The sequence below is a fragment of the Natator depressus genome, chromosome 8, assembly GCF_965152275.1.
Source record: "Natator depressus isolate rNatDep1 chromosome 8, rNatDep2.hap1, whole genome shotgun sequence".
In the NCBI taxonomy this organism is placed as follows: domain Eukaryota; kingdom Metazoa; phylum Chordata; order Testudines; family Cheloniidae; genus Natator; species Natator depressus.
The window spans coordinates 33,427,041-33,443,239 of NC_134241.1; the positions used below are offsets into that span (position 1 = coordinate 33,427,041).

General features: G+C 43.8%; 1 protein-coding gene across 1 annotated transcript in view; it reads right to left on the reverse strand.

Annotated features, from left to right (window-relative positions):
* Nucleotides 1-297: 297 nt before the first annotated feature.
* The window catches only part of ETF1 (eukaryotic translation termination factor 1), a 37,414-nt gene continuing 21,512 nt past the window's right edge, over nt 298-16,199 (reverse strand). The window contains exons 4-11 of the mRNA XM_074960707.1: nt 15,127-15,266; nt 10,860-10,998; nt 9,545-9,735; nt 8,845-8,974; nt 7,377-7,532; nt 6,662-6,726; nt 4,969-5,116; nt 298-2,432 (exon numbers count right to left, since the gene is read on the reverse strand). Coding sequence (XP_074816808.1) covers nt 2,350-2,432; nt 4,969-5,116; nt 6,662-6,726; nt 7,377-7,532; nt 8,845-8,974; nt 9,545-9,735; nt 10,860-10,998; nt 15,127-15,266 — 1,052 coding nt within the window. The 3' untranslated portion in view covers nt 298-2,349. The remainder of the gene's footprint in view (nt 2,433-4,968; nt 5,117-6,661; nt 6,727-7,376; nt 7,533-8,844; nt 8,975-9,544; nt 9,736-10,859; nt 10,999-15,126; nt 15,267-16,199) is intronic.

Consider the following 16,199-nt stretch of genomic DNA (forward strand, 5'->3'; position numbering starts at 1 on the left):
TTTATCAGTGTTCCAGAGTGCTTGCATTTGATTTGTTTTTTCCTCTCATGCTTTTAATATTCTACATTTCAGCTCAACATTAGGGAAGCCAAACAAAGACCAGTGCACTCTGGGCTGCCAGTCGGGGAAGCTTTTGTGCTAAATGGAAACAAGATGCTCTATCTAGGTTTGAGAATTGAATAAGGTTGTTTGACTAGGTGGCCTCTGCTGAGAGTTCATGAGGCCAGTAAAGCAACATCGCCCCCTGTAAGAGTAATTACTGTAGTAAAAGAAAATCAAGAGTCCATGCTATATTCTTAAATATGGTTTAATACTCTTCTCCATTTCTGTACATCACAACACCAAGATATCACTGCTTGGGATCTCTCTGCAGAGGCTATATAGTATGCGAAGGCTAGGATTTCTCACCCACCTTTTAATGTGTTTGTATGTGTAAGTGTAATACATATCAGTATATATTGATACACATCAATATATAATGCAATATATATCACCAAAGAGAACACATTGATTAAAGAAATACAAAAATTTGGCATCATTTCCAAACTTAAATAGTAAAAATAAAAACTACAAAAAGGAGCTGCATACCCTAAATGTATCATGTGAAACAACAAGCAGTATATTCAAAAATGTAAATTTACATCCAATTTTTCTGGTCTTGTCATGTCACATTAGACCCATTTACAATGGCAAAATCCAAACATACTGCTTCAAAGACCGCAAACTCACTGGCGCTTGGGTTTTGTGCAAATCTATAACAGACCCAACTGCAAAACTTTCATAGACCCCAGCTTTGATGGGAACATCCGTTGTAGACAATGGCAAACACTACCTGTTTGCTGGGTTACAAAACAGCGGTACAAGTTATATTGCTCACATTGACAGTCATTTTGGACCTCTAGGAGTACAGTGTGACAGTCAGAAGCTATGTTTTAAGACAAACACTCCCCTCCATTCAAGTGAAACAGGATTATTGGAACGATATGCAAGTATGCCACTTGGGAACAAAAAGTGGCTTCCAACCAACATGCTAAAAGTGACTGAGGAAGAATCAGTGAAGGACAGCAGTTAGGCACTAAAATGTCAGAGTACCCATCAGAAAACTGCTATCCCAAGAGAACAGAAAGGTCTTGTGCCAATGCTGATTTTAACCTTTGGCTCTAGGTAAACGTAACCATTTCTACAATTTCAAAATGTATTCTATTAACAGGTATTACAAAGACATTGCTTGAGAGTCTGGGTATAATCAGAAGTTTGAACCCACTTCTAAGGCTAGACTAGACTTCAGTCTCAGATGTACACGACCACCTGCTGATCCATTATGAAGTCCCTGGTGCTGGGGAGCTGGGATTTCCCAATGGGGTACCTTAGTGTTCAACAGTAGCATCAAGTTTTCCAAATCCACCAGTGCCAAGGGTTTAATCACAGTCACATCTTGTTAGTTGCTCCTGTGAAATACCTGCTTCCATTTATGGGTTCACCAACAATCAAATTCACATAATCAAGGAAATTTTATGCAGTCCTAAAGCAAAAATAGGAAAATCTTACCAAAAAAAGAGAGAGACCCAAAGGGGTTCCACCTTACTTCCCTTACATCATGTGTTTATTTCTGTCAAGACTGAAAAGCGTGAAGGCCACACCACTCAATTCCCAAATTAAGCCTGCTAAGACTCTGGCAGCATTTCCATTGCAATCAATGAAGTGTGCTTCCTAATTTGTACAAGTAGCGCTTTTGCAAAACGGATTAAGGTAAGAGTTTGGCTCATCAAAGCAGCCCCCCAAGCTATCTGCATGTTCCAGCCACACCTTGTCACTGAGTGCCTTTTCTCTTATTCTTCCAATATTAAACAGAGAAAGAGTGTCTCCAATAACTCACTACATTTCTTCTTCTGCAGTCTAAGCTGAGAATGCCATGTAAATGGGTCATGTCACTGCAAAATGCAGCAATTGATTTTCTCCAATCAAAATCAAAGAAACAAAAACCAGTATGATCTTACTTCTATTAATTTTTGAAGGAAGAAGGTTTACAGCAGTTAATGTATCATGACGGTTAAAAAAATCGTTTTCATAAAATACAAGAGCAACCAATTTCACCATCGAGTAAGAGTAAAAACTGGGATTCTTTTAAATTAGTCCGAAGTGGCATATAGGAACTTAGTAGTTTGCTGCTGTACTGACACTATGACAAATCAAAGTGTAGGGTTTTGTTTTTTTAAATCCAATGCTTATGGATCAAGTTCTGGAAATGTTCCAATTCTAAGGCAGGGATCTGTTGTGTTTTCCACCATTTGCTCCTTGGGTTGGATGCTGGAGGGGTGAGGCACGTTTTGCCGGACCCAGGTCGACTACCTAGTAGTCATCAAGGTCAAAAAATTCATCATCTCCTCCTTGGTATTCCATTCCCTGGAAATCCACTCGGTACCGCAAGATACCTAGTAAAAACAAGACACCTTTTAGCTTCTTCCTAGTTCAGTGTACCAGAAAGGGCTCAGTACAAAATATATCTTACAATACACGGTGATCCATTTAACATATGTGCTAGTCAGCAATTTCTGGATCTCCTCAAAACTGACTTGTACCAGAGAGGATGGAGACCACAATTTTTTTTTTTTTTTTTAAAACAGAGTCTAGTATTTGGTCTGTGTGGAATTAAGATGCTATAGAACAAGGGTAGTCAACAGGTGGACCGCAGGCCAAATCCGGACCGCCAATGGACCATGAAATCTATTTACTGATTACTGCAGTGTGAAAAACGTTTCTCTAGGTCTGGACCATGACAAAAAATAACTGCCTACCCCCGCTATAGAAATTTTAAATTCTTCTTATTGTGACGTTGCACTCTATATGATTTTATGAAAATATGCTAATAAGTGTGAATATAATGTAACTAGAATATACTTCATGCAAAAGGTCTATTGTAAGGTATCACTACAAAGCTTATAATCTACGAGTGTGGTCATCCTATCTGTATAAATGTATCACTCGTATCTGAAACTAGAAATATGAAATATAACTGAGGGCCTATTGTAATTATGCAAAGTGTGGGCCATTAATGGTGGTTTGGAATCTTGATGGCTCCCATCAACTAGGACAACTGACTGTAGATAGGTATACAGGAAGACTTACAAGTAAACATAGCCGTGTGCTGGCGACAGATATATAAGGGGGTGGAACAGAACAAAGGGGGCTGCAGTCATGAGAAATCCCCTAGCTACCATCTGAGCTGGAACAAGGGCTGTACCAGGGGAAAGAATTGTGCCCAGACTAGGAAGGCGTCCAGTCTGTGATAGCAGCTTATTGAAACATCTCTGAGGGTGAGATTTTATCTGTATTCAGTTTTCTTACTGTATTAGGCTTAGACTTGCGTGTTTTATTTTATTCTGTCTGCTATTACTTGGAACCACTTAAATCCTACTTTTTGTATTTAATAAAATCACTTTTTACTTATTAACCCAGAGTATGTATTAATACCTGGGGGGGCAAACAGCTGTGCATATCTCTATCAGTGTTATAGAGGGCAAACAATTTATGAGTTTATCCTGTATAAGCTTTACACAGAGTAAAACGGATTTATTTGGGGTTTGGACTGCAGTGGGAGCTAGGCATCTGAATGTTGGAGACAGGAACACTTCTTAAGCTGTTTTCAGTTAAGCCTGCAGCTTTTGGGGGATGTTGTTCAGACCTGGGTCTGTGTTTGCAGCAGGCTAGCGTGTCTGGCTCAAACCAGGCAGGGTACTGAAGTCCCAAGCTGCTAGGGAAAACAGGCTCAGACGTAGTCTCAGCACATCAGTTGGCAGTACCCAAGGGGTTTTCTGTGATCCAACCCGTCACACTTATTTCTTCCAAATATTTCATATGCTTCCAAGTCACTAGACTTCCAGGAACAGAACTCTTGGCACAGAGAAGCAGCTAGAGCAGAGGGACCTTCCTTGTAAGGTCCACTGGAGACCCCATAACTGAAAGACATTGCCACGAGTACTGACTAGCCCAATGTGAAGTGACTTGGTAGTCCCAAGCTGGACAGACAACTGTCAAACCCTGCTCCACTTAGCACCATTGCTGGCAGTTTCTGAGACTGATCTTCTCCCCCACCCAACACCCGGAATATGGCTGAGGCAGACTGTACAGGGCAGGGAGCCTAGTGTGGATGTGACCCCACCATCCATTCTGCAGCTAAAAGACAGGGTACACCCAGACAAGTTGCATCGGTATAGCTAAAGCAGTACCTCCTTGGCATGGATGCAGTTAAATTGGGATAGTTTACTCCCATACAGAAAGGGGAAGAAGCTATACTGGGTATAAAAAACCTTTGTACTGGCATAAATGGGTCCACAAGGTGGGGTGTAAAGGTGTAACTAGCTATAAAAGAAATCACCCGACAGTTATTGCAGTATGAAATCGTTTAGATTAGGCCTTCCACCTGAGAGTCACCCATCAGCTCTGAATTCATCTCCCCCCAAGGAGGGCCTAGGTAAAATGTCTGACACTGGGGATCATGAGCAGAGTTCTATTTGACAGAGTAGTTCCCTCCCCCAAGCGCTCTGAAGGCCCTGATCCTTAGCAATGCTTGCTTAAGTGAACAATAATCAGGAAGTTCATCCTTCTAGGACTATGGGCACTGGAGTGATAGGGCAGTAATGTCATTTTTCAGCTGATACAAGGGGAGCCAGCATCATGTGACCAGCCATCTCTCCACTGAGAACCAAAATGCGCTTTGTGGAACACCAGTTGTTCCTGGGCCACAGTTTGAGATCCCCTGCTATATGATGTAGCGTACACAAAGTTGTTTTACTGAATGAGGCCCTTACTACATAGATAAATAAAGACAGTCACTGACTCACTGAGCAGAGAGAAACATGACACTATGGGAACGTGGCCTCTCCTATTCTGGCTTCAGAACCAGATTAACAGCAGGTCACATAGGGCCAATGTTTTCGGCTTAGCCTAGTTTTTCCTCTTGCAATTTACCTCCAATTCCTCCAAATCCTTTCACAAACTGGGATCCTTCCTGTGACTTGTCTGTAACAATTTCCAACGTTGCTCCAAATTTCTTGTAGTTGTTAGCAAACCATTCCAGCAGGGGCATACTTTCTATCAGTTCGTGTTCCTGGCCAGTCTAAAGACAAAGAAAAAAAAAAGTAAGGCCTGGTCTACACTCAAAAGTTAGGTCAACAGCTATGGCACTCAGGGGTGAAAAATCCACACACTTCAGTACCACAGCTATGCAGATCAAGCCTGTGACACAGACCTAGCTATGTCGACAGACGAATGCTTCCATCAGCCTAGCTACCATCGCTCAAGGAGGTGGAGTTCCTACTACGACAGAAAACCCCATCGCTCTCGGAAGCGTCTGCATTATGGGTGCTACAGTAGCAGAGCTACAGCGCCGTAGCTGTGCCACTAGAGCAAGCATGGCTTAAGCGCTGTTTCTTTGACTTCAATTATCACGGCATCTACTGAGGGGTCACTTCCGTCCCAGTCCACATTAACTTCACAAGCACTCTTTGGTCTCACAAACACAGACTGCTGGTGCTGTCAGAGTCCTGGCTCTGTAGGCACACCATTGTTTAAGCATGTAGCTGATGGGCATCCAGGCATGCCCGCGGCACAGGCCTGAAGAGACTCTGGTGCTGGGCCTGCTAGTGAGAGCTCAGAAAGAGGAAGTTTTGGAAGGTCTTGTCTACAGTTAGTTGCCACACTTGGGAGTGAATCTAAGGCAGTGGGATGAATGTGGCCATTTTCACCAGACACCCTACAATCATCCCATGAATGCTCTTCATTTTGAGGGCCCTGAACAGAGTGTGTCCTAGATGAGCACTAAGGCAGAGGGATCAGTGGTTTAAAGGTCTATCCACCACTGACCACTCTCACAACAGCCGAGAGCCTGGTGCCGCCACCACCATTAGGGCCCTCGGCAGGCCCTCTAAATGGCAGCCATAACAGCAGAACAAAACAAGACAGAAGTGGCTACACTAGCCATGTGGTCAAACTGCAGCAGCTCAGTCTCTTTCCAGGGCTGTCTTTCCCAAGGGGACAGGGTCCTGCCTGACTTCCACGACAAGTCAAGGAAAGGGGAAAGTTGTATGGAAAAGCACTTAAGGTCCTCTAGTTAAGGATGGGGAATCACCCCCAAATGCACACACTATGGTGGATAGTTGTCCACCAACCCTAGCATATCTAGGGGGCCATTCTCCATTGCCCTGCACCTTGTGCAGTCATTTAGACCAGTGCTAATGCCACCCAATCAGAATGGCGATGTTTCACACCGGTGTAAACTGCTGCACAAGGTGCGGGGCGGCGAGGAATGGACCAAAAAGAATATGCACTCAAGCATAAGAGCTAGATTCAGCTGTGCTCACCTAGTCCCTTTTACTTCATCTTTCAAGCTCATTTGACCAGAGAATGAAGACTGAACAGCAAGGAAATCAATTAGGAAAAAGCCAACAAGGTGAGAATCTGGAGTAACATTCAAAGCCAATAGGAAAGACTGCAGCGCAGCCCATCAAATCAAGACTTTGTAAGGAGCCAGAGAGCATAATTTGGTGCGAAACATTCGAGCATTAGCTAAGTGTGGAGCATTAAGCAAAGTCAGAGTCAAAGCCCTGCACCTGTACAGCATAATCATCCTTTGAGTGTACTACAAGACCAGGAATTGAATTACCTCTTTATCTGTGAAGTGGGATTTATCTTTCTCCTGTTCTGGTGTCAAATATAGAATCTTCTCCTCTGAGAGAGAAAAACAGTGTTAGAGATTTGATGCAACTAGCAGCAGGCTAGAAACCCTGCAGAAGCCAGTGCAACACAGGGGTCTTAAAGGTCTCTGAATCCCTTCCTTTGTGTTTGGGAACGCACAGTGCAAGACTGCACATGGAGGTTCTGAGCACATGAGATGCCAAGTCAGAAAAGGTCTTTGGACATGTAATGCCCTTGCTGGGGCAGGAAGAGAATTTTGGATCTGGCCAAAAGGAGGATGGAGGAATGTGGGTGGTGTGGGGGAGGGAGGAGGAAGAGGAGAGAGGGAAATGGGCTGGTGGCTAGATGCTGCAGGGTCAAGTCAATCTGCCACTGTATTATGGAAGTGTAAATACAATCACAACGCAGGGTTTAACACTATTTCACAAAGCTATATCCTGCTTAGCCAAGCCCCCCTCCCACCATTGCTATGCCACCCCACCTAGTCTCTGCTTGTTTCTCCTCCCACATCATCATGCAAGTAGGGAAGTGACAAGCTAGTGACTGTCTATAGGATTTCTATGAAAAACTCCTTAAAGGGAGGTTTTAAAGCACAGGCTCCTGCCTAACAGCAGAGTTCTCCCAAGGAACACGAACAGCTAATCCCCTCCAGGCTCCTAGTCCAGCTCTGAAGTATGACATACCTTCCGTGCCTTGGCAGTGGAGAACGTATCTCATTATATCCAGATTTTCATAAACTATCAGTATCTCTACCGCTCCCATTTCCAAAGCTTTCAGTGTATCTTCAACACCAAAGCAGTACTTCCCCGTGTCCTGACTGATTTCATCGAAGTATCGGCCTGCATTCGAGAGAAACCAGAGAAACGCTCGTGAACACAGATCATGTCACATGAAGTTTTACTAAGCCTCATTTGAAGAAAAGCTACAGTAAAGTGAGACGGTTTTGTGCCTGGCTATACAGGCCACTCATTAGTATTCCAGGCAGAATCTGAATGATCCATCACCAGCTAGGGAGCTGGCAACATGTCACTCAGAACCCTCAGCTTAGAAGTCTCAGTGCCAGCTAGGCAGCTCTCTCAGGAGCACTGCGAAGTGAGATGGAGAGGCTAACCTGACACCGAGCCACCAACCACAAGCAGGCACTAAACTTTATTCCCCTTCAGCGTAAGGCAGCTGCGTTACAATCCCCCAGAGTGGGTCTTACTAAGCTTTCCTACTGGTGTGTGACGAGAGGATCATTTCTGTTGCAATTTCAAAGAAAAGCAAAAGTCTAATCCTCATTTTCTTGGAGATGGGAGAGATCAGAGCAGAGGAGGAGTTTTCCCTGACTGTACTAGGAGGCCTGAGAAATTAAAGCTGGCCCTGATGAAAGGATAAAGAATAGGGTAGAATGGATGGAAAGATCACAATGGAGGCGAACTGGTAGGAAAGGGAGAGCAATCTCCATCATCAGCTCCAGCTGTATTTCCATGGGTATTTAAGGATCCAGTCATTCCCTAGTAGGCTATTCACAAGATCACATCAGTCTAATATTGTTATCGAGGCAGGCAACGAGATGTTTAGTCTGTACAGGTGGGGACTCCTTTTCGGATGCTATGAACGATGTGTTACAGCCAGAAGGGACTGTTTTACAGATGGGGAGCTGAGGGAGAGTTGATGTGACTTTCCCAAAGTCACACAGCAAGTCAGTAGCAGGCAAGGAATTGAACCCAGGTGCAGTGCCCTAACCACAACTCTCACACTCTTCTCCAGTACTCCATATGTTGACAAACTTGGGGGTCTTTGACTAAAGCAGCAACTGATAGCACTTCAGTGTGTCACAGTGGACCCAAACAGAAGCATATGTGACTGACAGATACCAGGCCAGCTGCTGTGATGTCTCACTTCACACCACATGCATTCAGAGGACTGCTCAGAGGGCACTTTTGTGGCAAGGCAGAAAGAAGAGAGTGGAGGATTTATTCCAAGCTGAAAGCAGTGTTTGAGGTGGTGCTTGGAGAATGGGGGATGTCACTGATGACCTCCCCTTCTGCCCAACTTTCACATGAGGACTGAGCTAGTGCACTGAATCCAGCAGCAGCACTGGGGTGAGTACTAAAGCAGGATGGGTATCCAACTCATGAGAGGCTAGCTATGTAGGCCTATTCATACCTATTAGTTTCTTCTCTTGAATGAATTTCACATTGGAGAGGACCTCAGTGGACAACTCAATTGCTTGATTGAATCCATTTTCTCCACCATACGAGATATCAACTAGTTTCAACACTTTGGACTGCAACCTCTACATACAAAGAAAGTCAGTGTTAGCCAACCTATTGAGCAGCACTGCCATAAAACTACTTCAGAAACCCATCAGAATAAAAATGCCTGACAAAAGCTACACTGGTAATCTGACTTCTGAACCTCTGCATGGAAGTGAAAAAATAGTTCTGAACATTCAGTGTGTAACTACAACTTTCAGAGTGCAGGGCTAAACAGATCAAGTTTAGAGGAGTTGAATTCTACTAAAGCCTCTGCTTTTCGCTTTGGAATATAACGAAAACATGAATTCCACTTTTAGCCAGAAAAGACAAGCATCCCATCACGTAGGCTCCATTAGTAAGTGAAATCCTAGCTTCTTACAGGTCACTGGGATATAGCTCCCCTTCTAGAAAGGGGCCCCCCTATAGAATACAACAATTTTACATTTTAATTGTATTCTTACATTAAGGTACTTTAGCTGGGTTTCTCCTGAAGAGCATGTGTCAGCCATGAGCCACTGCCACCACTAGCACCATGAGGACATTAGTCACAGTCCTTAAGCAGGCAGGATGTAGGTTTCATTTAGCACAGCAAGTCCACTTTCACTTACCTGATCAAACATGTCAGATTGACTTAGTTCAGTTTTGAAGTCAGCTGATCCAGCTAAAACGAGACCAGCCACGTTCACCTTATCACCCGAAATGAACAGCTGCACAGCCGTCTCTGCTACCTTCCTCACATAGTTGTGTCGCTTTTCCATCCTCAAACGAGCAAAACGCAAGGCAGATTGACCTCCTCTACCTTTCAGAGAGAACAGATGGGATGTAGCCATTGAGGTCTACTGCCACAGAACCTGTTGGCATGTGGCCCCAACTGGGTGTGGAGCAACAGAACCCAAGATAGACTAATTTGCATCCTATCACAAGCAGAGATAAGGGAACTCAATTAAAACAGCAAAGAGTGAACAGGCAGGACCCACCCATCGGGTGACTTTCTACATGTCTCCCACATGAAAGCATGTCAAGGAAACACTGAAGAATGACTAAAGATTTGCTCGCATTAAGGTCATTTGCAGTAATGTAACTGAATTGATAGTTCCCCCTGCACAAGCTCTTCCTGGAGATGTGAGGCTTACACCAATGCAGTTTACTTTGGTACGTCACCAGACTATGCTGTACTAACTTAAGCCTTGCTACATACTATGACAGTGCCTCTGCAGTAGGGGTCTGTATGGGTTTAGCTACATTGGGGCAAACTTCCTTAATGGGGATACCGCTGGGGCAAAATCAGTTGAAACTGATTTTGTGAAAACAGTTGACCAAGACTAAGCAACTGCTGGTTAAGTACTTAATTCACGAATATTTAGAGACAAAAAGGAAGATAAGTTAAATATCCTTGCTTACATCAGACTGAACATTTAGAAGTCTAGTTTACTGAACTCAGTACCATTAAACCTTTTGGCATTTCCTGTTGCTTTGACAGCACAAGGGGCCAAGTCAGTTCCACTGGGGTTCTCAGGCAATAGGTCAGTGTCTGAAATGCACACACTTTCAGGGCAAGATTCAAAGGCACTTTCAACTGCAATTTAAGAGCTACTGGTCTTTGTTTTGGAAAATTCATTTGTGAACACCAAGTTTGGGGTCAAATTTGACTGGAAAGTGTCCTTTTACATGGGTCATGTTGATTTGCTAACAGTTTGAGACAGAAGATGGCAGGGAAATGGACTACAGGATTTGGACGCTACTGGTTCCATTCTTTCAAATGTGCCTGTCTCTTAACATTTCATTGTCTAAGTCAGCTAAATATTTCTTCCTGAGTGTGGAATTACACACTGCCTTGGAATCACTAATTGTACTTTACATTCCTCTCCCTGCCTCCACATTCCCTTTCTGCTCGAGGCAGTTAAGATCTTTGTTACTGATTACCATGCTTCTTTGGGAGATCCACAGTGAATTTGTGCAGGACTTCTCTTGTGTTTCCTTGAAGAGTTCCGAAGAGTGCGCCACTACCATCTATTACGATAAAACCAAACTTGCTGTCATCAGACAGTAGCGCTGTCAGAGCCTGAAATGTGAACACAACATGGTTAGTAATAACCACTATCAGCCAACATCAGCACTTCGCTCCGATTACTAAGCAGAGCAGCAGTTCATTAAATGAGAACACCAGTCACAGTACAGATCACCGAAACAATGGTTTGGTGATCATGGATATTTATGAAGCAGCCAAGATGAAATTGACAAAAATACCCGAGAAAACTCTTGATTCTTGGTTACTTTCTTATACACGGTACCACTGCTGGAGCAAGATGCCGGTGCTTGGAGTCAGACACAAGTTGTCCCCACCATTTGCAGTGCCATTGACCAACTGTCCATTGCTTAAAGGGACAGGTTTAGCAGGAGAAAACTGGAGGGTTACCTCTGTGTATCCAAATTAGCTCTTCAAGTTAAAATCCTATTCGGTTTGGATGTGTGGAGAGGAAGCTAAACTAGTTTTCCTAATACTCCTGTCTGGGGGATTATGTCTCACATAGTCCTCTGATCTGGCTCTATCAGTGCAATGCTGTTAGGTTTACTTTACTAGTCACCAAAGCAGCCCAATCTTTAGCTTGGCCGCTATCAAGGAATTTCAACTTTATCACATGTCTACTAGCAAGAGACTCACAATGTTAATAGTTATGAAATCCATGACAACTGTGACAAAAGCTCAGCCTTACAGACTAAAGGGTGATTAGTAATAACAGTTCTATTGATTTATTTGCTATGGGTGGAAGAGGGACACAGCCACAACACCTATTGGAAGGTCAGGTATCTCATGTCTCCTTCCTACTGCAGTGAAGAAGGTTAAGCAGGGTCTGATTCTCCAGCATGTTCTGAGTTGACTGTTCCCTTCTGAGCCAGCAAGCCTTAGAATGGTTGCTCACTGGCTAGGTCTTAACAATTGCCTCCTTCCAAAAACTGCTTCCACTTCCAGTTTATGGAAAGCAGGGAGGAATATTTAAAGTAGCCAGTGAGCAAAGATTAGCATTTGAAGTTAGATTGTTTCTTGCCCAATCCTAATTCAGGAGTTTCAGAATCTGTAACTGGTACCTGAAATAAATTTTAAATTGACAAGTTCTCAGCAGCTTGTTGAATGCTGGAGAAATGATGCTGTTAACTTGCTATCACAGGACTTAAGCTGTCTGCATGTCTCCCAGAGTAGACTATTGGACTGAATGGATGGAACAAGAAGCATCAGTCACCTTTATCCAAAATCCAGTATTTGAGCTAAATATCAGGAAAATAAAGGTTTAATGGAGGACCTGGGCCAAGCTAAATATTTTATTAATTTATGAGGTGTAGTAGCAGTAGTGGCCTATTACACTGCAATCTATTTAACTGGGAGAGAGCCAAGCAAATTGTGTAACCAGGAAGAGCATTCCAGCCAAGGTATCAAAAAGGGATCATAAATCCCCTATTTAGACAGATTTCAGAGTTCAAACCCCTTTTGGGACGTTACTTTATTGCATGTGTGAAACTGAAGCATCTTGAGGAAATCTTAGCAGATCTCACGATTGCCAAGATGTAAATGACTAAAGTCTGTGTGTTCCTGATTCACTCTTATTTTAAATTAAGTATCAAATGGTCACCAGTGATTTCCCCTTCATCACTGCTCTGCCATGGATTCTATTGTTCTAGTTATAGAATCTAATGGAAGGGCCTCCTGCTTTTGTTCAGGCTATTCCTTCAGCCTGGGTGTCTCTTGCTGCTCCATGACCTCCATCCACTTCTGTTTGCCAAAACTAAGGTGCCACATCCTGTATCCCAGCTGCAAACTGAGATCTCAGGAGTCAAGCGTTGCACCTTCCATTTTACCCGTCAAAATGACCAGCAATTGTGGCATCCGGTCGTAAGTGGCAACTGGCACTACAGAATAGAATACAACATGCTCTTTCATAGGTATACGGATTCTGCACCTCAAGCAGAGCTAGGAAAACTGGAACTAAGCACTACCCAGTGGAAATGGGCAAAGCAGACAGGACAAGGAACAAGGTGCTATTATATCACTTTCTAGCTATTACAATTTTCCAAAGTAAATGACATTCTCTTGCTGACCAGTGCAACGCCAGCTAAGAAGTTATTTGCTGGGCTACAGCTACATTTTTCAAAAGGAGTTTAGCCCACTGAAGCCAAAGGTTCTAACTTTGTTGGAGGCCCCAATGTCTGTGACAGATTGCAGACTACTGTTCCTGTCTCAAACCTCAGGGTTCCCACACAGTATGCTGGAGCATTTGCCATGTCTCATGCCTTTGTATTCCTGGTCTTTCCCATTTCCTTGGGTTTGCTTTTTATTCTTTTTTGTGGTTTCCCTTCCCTTCTTCCATATGGTCTCTTCCCCAGCTGAGTGTGATTTGGAGCTTCTAGCAGCCCTGCCCCTCCTGGACAGCAGGCTGGTGTACCACATAGGCAGGGAGCTGCCGCCAGTGCCAGCAAATCCTGGCAGGCCAAAGGGGTGTTTGGGAGTCCTCCCAGGAGTAGGATATCCCCAAAAGGAGAGGTGGGATTGGAGTAGGTATCTCATGTTCTGTACAAACAGAACAAAAAGACAGTCTCCGCCCCAGAGAGTTTATAATCCACTGTGAGGCTAGCAATGGACCTTATCACCATTTGATGCGACAACCCAAGCGTGAACACTGAGTGGAGAGCTGCGGTGAGACTCCAGCCACTGACACATGTGCCCCCAAATACTGACTTCCTACTTCAGACGCATGCTTTCATTTTAGATGCCAGGTAAGTATACCTCAGAAAGACACATGTACAATTCACAAGTGCAAAGTGCAGCCAGAACTCTACCATGAACTTTACGGCCTTTGCAAAGTGAAAACACAGCCAGGAAGGACTTTAAGTTCCTGCATGCCATGCCATGCTCCCTCCTGGTCCAGGTGGAAGGGACCTCAACATTGTTTTCACAAGGGTGGCTGCAATCTGCCTCCTCAGTCACTGATGCAACTCAGTAGGGCAGTTGCCAGAGTAGTAATTAACCCTCTGCTGTCAGAGATAGAGTGGTGCTTGCTAGAAGTGTAATGAGTTTAGGCAGGCCAGGGTAATACTTATGCTAAGCTAACTGGCTTCAGCCTGGTCTTTGCTTGACATGAGTGTTGCTTGCTAAATTCGTCCTTATGAAGCTGTGTAAGTCATGATTACAGCTGCTATGTAGGATAAAGGTGATGTGTGTTGAAGCCCATAGAAAAGAGGAAGTTAATCAGTACAAAACACAAGATACAGACAAAAAGTCCCTGCATTGAATGGTATGATCTGAGTAAGTAAACCAATTGGGAGAGAGACAGGAAAATTGCACGGACAGCAAGTGATGTAAACTGAAGCCTGCTCATGTGTACCATATGGGTTATGTAAGAATGCTTAATGTTGATTGGATGGTCAGATAATGTGGAAAAGTATAATATGCTGAACCATTGGGGGATAAGAGGGACCCTCGAAGGAGAATCCATTGTGACCCACCTATGCCTCAGGAGAAGGTAATTGATCAATACCTTTTTCTATATATATAAAATCTGTCATGAAAACAAAGCCATGCTTTTGGTTCAAAGGTTTGAATTAATAAACCTGAATGGCTCGGCCCCAAGTGCATGGTAATCCTCACCCAACATGCTGCTCCATTTCCTCCAGCAAGAGCAGCTAGGAAAGCTTGGCAGCAAGGTGCGTGTGAGAACTAGTGACATTAGTGCTAATGTCACTAGTTCTCACACACACCTTGCTGCCAAGCTTTCCTAGCTCTTTTTTACGAAGCCTCACTTCAAGCATGGCTCTGAATGAAGTCACAGTACTCTGGTGGAAGACAAGTCCCGCCACCAACTCCAAAGAAAAGCCTGTGGATTATACAAACTCAGCGAAAATTACCCACTTCGGTTATTAAGATTAGCTGTAGCAGAGTTTAAGGACATAAGAACTTTGGATCTCTCCATGAGAAAACCCCGATCAGCAAATATCATGCATTTCTGAACACAAGCCAGTTATAAGTCATCCCATAGCATTTACTCAGAGAGGCTGGTTTCCCCTGTTAAGATCTACTGCTCTGGGGAGTCTGGATACAAGTACGATATGAATTATTTAGTAAGTCTAGCACAGCTGTTTGAAATGCATCACCATGCTTTGGCTATGGCAAGACCTGTGAGCACTACAGGATTTCTCCTACCTCCGTATGGAATTTGTTGTCGCACAAATACAATGATGTATTGATTGGTTTGAAAGGCTCAAAGTCAATGTTCACTTTCTTTTCTTTTCCTTCTTCTGTCACAATTGTTCCACAGTAAACAACCAGACCATTTGGAGGTACTGTAAAGGACACGAAGTACCATAATTTTAGATCACCAAATATTACATTCAGTATCACTTACAATGAACACCAGGATTTCAATGATCTGAGGACATATGGATTTAATTTCAAATTTCCCCACACACTACTACAGGAGTTGCCACCCCCCAGCCCACTACCCACCCCCACCTCACTTGTTCCTTCAAGAAACCTGAAGGACTAATTTGGGTGTTCTCATCATAGCTACATGGGGAGCAATGCACAAATGCACTTCTAGAAGCTAGCTAAAAGGACTGAGCTTGCCAACAGAAGAGTTATTTATTGGCAGCTTGATGTATTATGACAACAAAGACTTCCCTGGGACTAAGTTAAGAACATGTACCCAGCTCTTACACCAGCTAGAAGGCAAATATTTATTGTGTGGAAATGAGTTAAACAGCATCACCCCATAAAAAACTCTACCAATTCCTACATGGCAGCTCTCCGACAGCTGGCCTGATCCCGCAGCTCTTATTTGTGTGCACAGTCCTACTGGAGTCAGACTACTTGCTTGAATAAGAGCTGCACAATTAGACCCTTTTCCAGTGTACACCTTGATGGCAGGCTTTATTTCCTCCCCAGATTTGCACATCCGTGTCACATTTCATACACAGAGAGGCTAAAAGACAAGCCAAGGCCAAGTTAAGCAGGAAAGCATGGATTTAACATTGAAGAATCCACACCATTTTAAACTGTTAAAGTTTCAGAATTGGGCCCACAAAGACAGCCAAAGAAAAAGGCAACCAGGAGCCCACTCATGACAGTGCTCAGAGGTCCTCGCAGTGAGGACTGGGCCCCACTGTGCTGGCCATTGTACCAACAACATTCTGGAGATTGCACAGGCTTACAAATTGTGCTAGGGTTTCAAAGCAGTGGATTGGAGGAGTCCCGCCCCTGCTCCCCTCCCACCGCCG